The following is a 6000-nucleotide window of genomic DNA, read 5'->3' on the forward strand; positions in this document are numbered from 1 at the left end:
GGCCGTTCTGGTGGTAGAGCATAGACTTCGTACATCCTCGGGTCTGGCCGAAGCCAAAGCGGCAACTTCAAAAACCGTTATGGTGTAGGGCGTGGGCTAGTCGGCTCGGCTATGTGTGACCTCGGTTACCGTGTGCGTGCATTATAGATGTATCGGTTCGAATTATGTTTTTTCTTACAAACCAATCAATTGTTATTCTATTTATCTATATACCACTAATAATGTATGTATGTCATACCTAAGACTCAGTGGACACCACTTTTGTGTACATGTTGCATGCCTTGTTATGTCAAATCTGGCCACTAGGAGAGGGAAGAAAAGAGAGGGAGGCTAGAGAGAGAAGCAGAGAGAGAGACGAATAGTCACTGAAATCTCTCGATCTCACCCATCGTTTTACCCCTCCCTCGTCCCTCCTCTCCTCCCTTCTCACGGGCTGCGCGCTGCCTCGCTCCGACCGACCGCCACGCCCTCACATCCCCATCTCCATCTCTCTCCGCGCTTCTCTGCCTCTGCCACTCTTCGCCCGCGCGCGGCCGGGCTCCCAGCTAGCTCCTCCGCTTGATGCGGCGCCCGGCGCCCAGCTGCTGCCGCTGCTGCTGCTCGCGCTCCAGAGGCGCCGGAGCCGAGCTCTTCCGACGCCTGCCGGCCTAGCCTCGTCGCGCTCCTGCAGGAGGGAGATCCGGGGTTGCTTGGTAAGCTCTTCTCTCGACATGTCCTGATTCCTAACCAATCTGCCTGATCCCGCTCGATTCCGGTTCTTGCAAGCGCGCTCGCCGTAGATTGGTGCTCGCCGCAAGCTCGCTCCTTTCGCCGCTTCTTGGTAGCAGCTCTTACTGTAGAATAGACTCCACGGGCGGGCAGACCGGCTGCGACGCCCTTTGCGGCTCCATCTCTCTCCCTCCCTCGGCCGCCGCTTTTGGCAGAGAAGAGCTTTCGCGGCAAAGCGTGGACTAAAATGGGGTCAAGCATGGTGATTAACTGTAGGCGAGGCGTGGCTGGCGCGTACACGCGTGTTTCTGCCTGTTTTTGGCAGGATCGTTGCGTGCTGGCCTGCTCAGCTCAAGCCGCGTCGAGCAGGCCGCGAGTAGCTACAAGATGGTGATCTCGTCATGATGCAATGCGCGCGGTGCCTATATTTCTTTTCTTGAGAGTTGGTAGAGATGTGCCTTGGTTTTTTAAGTTGCTGTGGTTTTGTGCCGGACTGCATTCAAGCAACTCACTGAGTCAGTACCGGGATAACCATTAATTAGAATATGGAATATCCATTAATTAGACTATTATTACTGCATGCAGATACATTTTTTTTTCTCTTTGTGCTGTGAACTTGAAGGAAATCATGGTTAGCGTGTGAACCTTGTGTATAAATTGTCGAATGCGGTGGTGGATCCTTCTAGATTATACCCATTTTCAGTGAGGTGTTCAATGCACATTCGTACTATTCGTACAAACCTCCGAAAACTTCCATCAAGTGGCATTGTCAAATACACGAGATCCTTCTAGTTTCTACCTAGGTCCAGTGACAGTGTAGTGCGGTGCGCTTGTTTATGATATACTTCTCTACCAACTTGCAAATAGTTTTTTTTTCTCAAGCCAAAATATTCTTAGAAGCAAATTTTCAATACGTACTTCATTACGGAGTAGAATTTCTTGGATACACCTGACTGTTCTGTGAGGTTCGTACAACATTCTAATGATATATCTTGCTCGCAATTCCGTCACCTTCTAAAGAATTGTATTTTATTTAAGCGTTTAGTGGGGTCGTGTGACCCCACGGGACCCAAGGTGGATCCACTGTGGCTGGAATGGAGTCGGGGAGCGGGTTCTATGCGGGCGAAGGTCTTCAAATTGATCCCAACTGGCTCATCGACCCGAAGCTTCTCTTTGTTGGGCCACGCATCGGCGAGGGTGGACATGCCAAGGTCTATGAGGGGAAGTAAGGCTCGTCTCTTTTCACTATGATCTACAATTTTCTCATCTGTATGGATCATTTATCTCTTGGTTGTGCTGGGCTTGGTAGGTACAAGAACCAAAACGTTGCCATCAAGATTGTGCACAAGGGAGACACCCCTGAGGAGGTGGTCAAGAGGCAGGGTAGGTTCTTGAGAGAGGTGACCATGCTGTCAAGGGTGCAGCACAAGAACCTTGTCAAGGTTTGTTTCTTTCTGACTATTGTCATTCTTTCATTGTACTGCATGTGTTGGGTGCTTTTGGATATTCAAAACTATATCCTCTTGTTGCTCAGTTTATTGGGGCTTGCCTAGAGCCTGTCATGGTGGTGGTGACTGAGCTATTAGTGGGGGGCTCTTTGCGGAAGTATTTGGTCAGCTTGCGGCCTAGGAACTTGGACCCTCGTGTAGCAGTTGGATTTGCATTGGACATTGCCCGAGCCATGGAATGTTTGCATGCACACGGGATCATTCATCGTGATCTTAAGCCTGGTAAGACTTTCCATTTTGCTGTTGTTTGGGTTTTTTTTTTTGGGGTGCGTTGAGCGTATCACTTTAATGTTCATGATATTGCACACCAAATCTCGAAATGTGTATTTGCATGGGTACATCTGATGTGTGGTATGTTATTTTGTATGACATTATTTGTAGCTTTTTTTTTGCGCCAGTTCAATTTTTAATTGAATTATGCCACCAGAACGAAGTTAAGGAGATGTTAGGAAGTTGATTAGAAAATCGTCCAGTGGTGCATGACTTTCTTGTTCCTGTTTGCACATGCTGTATTATGTTGCCAGTGCTGCTATTACAAGCTAGTCTAATAACGGGACCTTGCGCCTGGAAATTTTAAATAAACACCAGCTGTGTGTGCAAAGAACACAAGTGCGGGCAAGCTTGTAAGGTACACACTGCGTGATATACCTATGGAGGCCTATAGTTTCTGTCACCAAGTCAAGCAGAATTGTCCATGCATTTGGATACATTGAAACATTTATAGGTTCCTCAATTATTACATGTATAGTGGAACAAGTAGCACGGTGCAGAATGACTACTGAAGCAGATGTGTAGGCATATGTTATATGTGCCATCAAGTCTCATTCTTTGAATAGTGAGAGTTCAATGTATCACTGTTCAAAGAGCACATGTTATAAACGTGTTGGCTTATATTATGATTTATTCTATAACACTCGACATGTTCTGGTTTCACCTCTTAAAAATATGAACTTTGTACGCATGCATTGGCTCAAATATCTTTATTAGTAAGAAACTGAGATATCACATAGTAAATAGCATGTCATTCACATATATAAGCAGGAAACTGCGGCTCCCAGCCCGTGTAACTTGGATGTGGGTGCTGGGATCTGACTCGATTCAAGTGTTCAATTCAGCAAAATTGAAGTACACAGAAGTACCACTCCGACATGGGCATGGGTGTTGGTATCCAACTCAGTTCAGGTGTCTGATTGGCGAAAAAGAAAAGTTAAGATACGGAGACAGACCTTGACTGACTGAGACGGTCAAACTGAGGGCCCATCCTGCAACCTGATCCATACTCATCTCTTATGGCCCCACAAATGTATATTATTTAGACCATCAAGTTGCATAATTTGAAAGATGGATGTCCTCGTTGAGGCTATGCCTGTGCAGTGCAAACACTTAGTTTGGTTATTCAACTAACAATTAGTCACATACAATCGTTGCATGTACCTTTTATTGTTTCTGTCAGCAATTGCATCCTGCTTATTTTTCGTGACTAACAGTCACTATTTCCTGCTTTAGTATCTCAAGATTTTCTGCTCTTTTTATTTGGGAAGTCATCGTTGGGGGATATGCGCATCTCATCGTTAGATAGATTTGAGGTTTAGTATGACAAAACATGATCTGAGCATGATACATGCATTATATTCTACATCTGTTGGATCTCGGGTTGAAGTTTTGGCTTCCCTAGATCTTGCTATGTGTGTGCGTCTCCAAACTTGGTTAGATCCATGGGCAGATGGGCCTATGGATAGTTTGCTCTAAATTTTGGATACCTTGTTTTTGGTCCATCAAGTTGAACATGATGTAGAATGGGTGCAGTCTTGGATCAAAGAACTGTTCCTAATTTGGAGAAAATGTTCCATTTTGTAAATGTTTTGTGTTTGGATGTTTGCACTTGAAGAAGCTGGAGGATATTCTCTTGAGAAAGGTAAAGGAGATGCATAAGGTAGAGGAAGGAATGCCAAACAAAACGGTAGAGGAATAGGAACAGACGGATACTGTGGTTCAGATTGAACTCCCAAAGCGTCTTATATTTAGGAACAGACTAATATGGTTGATCAGTAGATGGTGATTTGTGCCATATTGTTTTGCACTTCTTAGGGTGTCTCAAAGTCGCAGTTAGCTACAGCTGACAAACCATTCCATTTAGACCAGATATGGCCAACAATGCATATGAGATATGTTACTTGAGCAAGAGTAACATGGGGTTTTATTTTAGTCCATATAAAACTTCCTTGGTCTGTTAATCTTTTCTCACATCAATCTCCAATGATCTGCCTGAAGAGATGTTTATGCAAAGAAAATTGATCCCGAGTACTTAGTTTTTGCCCTTTCCTTTGTACAGAGAACCTGCTGCTTACTGCTGACCAAAGAACAATTAAACTTGTTGACCTTGGTTTAGCAAGAGAAGAGACATTAACAGAGATGATGACAGCGGAAACAGGAACCTACCGTTGGATGGCTCCAGAGGTTTCTTCTACTGCGGTTATTTATTTTTCAGTTTTTAAAGCCTTTCGTATTTGTGCTAACTAACCTGAAACATCTTAACAGTTGTACAGCACAGTCACATTAAGGCATGGTGAAAAGAAGCATTACAACCATAAAGTAGATGTTTACAGCTTTGCAATTGTGTTATGGGAACTACTTCACAATAAACTGCCCTTTGAGGGCATGTCTAATCTGCAAGCTGCATATGCTGCCGCTTTCAAGGTAACATTGATTTTTTTGGAGTTTAACCATAAACGTTTGTAGTTTATGACTTGCTAAAACTCTATTTATGTTACAGGGAGTTCTGATTGTTCAGAATATGTTTTATCATCTGTACTATTCCGTAGTGTCATATATTTGTAACTTGACTATGAAACCTCATTTTTTCAGAACATCAGACCAAGTGCAGATAATTTGCCGGAGGAGCTGTCAGAAATCCTGACATCCTGCTGGAAAGAAGACCCAAGCGACCGACCAAACTTCACCCAGATAGTGCAAATGCTTCTTCATTACCTCTCCACCCTTTCACCGCCAGAACATATGGCCCCGGCTCGCACATTCAGCTCGGAGAACGCAATCTTACCTCCCGAATCCCCTGGGACAAGCTCACTAATGGCTTCTCGAGGGGATATCACGCCTAAAGGCAATATCGAAGACAAACCAAGGGGCTTCTTTTTCTGCTTTAGCCAATGCTATTAGCCACACAGATGGTGCAAGGTAACTCCCAAGATGATGCAAAACATCAAAGGAGCATCACCACCAAACGCTGTGACTCGGACCGTAATTGAGTCTCAGCACACCCCATAGTTCATACCCCAAAGCAAGGCAGAAATCCCTGGAAAACTGTTCTTTCTGCAAATCAGGCCACCCGTGCTTCTCTGACATGTTTCAACATATTAGCAGGGTAAATCTGAGTAACCTTTTGACTACTGCTAGTAACGGTGAAAATAGTTCTATCCTATATTTTCCTCTGAACAGTGGACCATCAAATTGTTCCATAGTATCTAAATCGCTCCACCATCTTATATCGTATAGTAATAATTGTCATTAATCAGTTACTCTCTTGAAAAGGATACTGCAGGCTTCGTTCTTTCCATGTATAGTTCTGTTTTCTTTCTTTTTTCTCTTTCGAAATGGGGACTAAACTTCCCGGCCTCTGTTTTTATTTTCTATGCGCACTACTCAGAGCATCTCCACTCGTTGGCGCTCCCCACGCCCAAATCCGGCGAAATTTTCCTCCGGATTGGAGGAAAATTTGGTCTGGGGAGCGCCGAAGTTCCAGCCGTCCCTTGGCAGGACACCCCAAACC

General features: G+C 44.6%; 1 protein-coding gene across 2 annotated transcripts; it reads left to right on the plus strand.

Moving 5' to 3' along the window:
• Positions 1–564: 564 nt before the first annotated feature.
• Positions 565–5755, plus strand: LOC124692722 (serine/threonine-protein kinase STY13-like). 2 transcript variants are annotated; one of them, XM_047226152.1, is made up of 7 exons: positions 565–692; positions 1754–1933; positions 2018–2150; positions 2243–2438; positions 4549–4673; positions 4755–4913; positions 5082–5755. In XM_047226152.1, the coding sequence occupies exons 2-7, from the start codon at positions 1803–1805 to the stop codon at positions 5388–5390; spliced, it is 1053 nt and encodes a 350-aa protein (XP_047082108.1). In that variant the 5' UTR covers positions 565–692; positions 1754–1802; the 3' UTR covers positions 5391–5755. The 2 variants fall into 2 exon arrangements, with proteins under 2 accessions (XP_047082108.1, XP_047082109.1); XM_047226153.1 differs by having other exon boundaries at positions 589–692; positions 1747–1933.
• Positions 5756–6000: the final 245 nt, after the last annotated feature.

Source organism: Lolium rigidum, chromosome 2 (genome assembly GCF_022539505.1).
Source record: "Lolium rigidum isolate FL_2022 chromosome 2, APGP_CSIRO_Lrig_0.1, whole genome shotgun sequence".
Classification (NCBI taxonomy): domain Eukaryota; kingdom Viridiplantae; phylum Streptophyta; class Magnoliopsida; order Poales; family Poaceae; genus Lolium; species Lolium rigidum.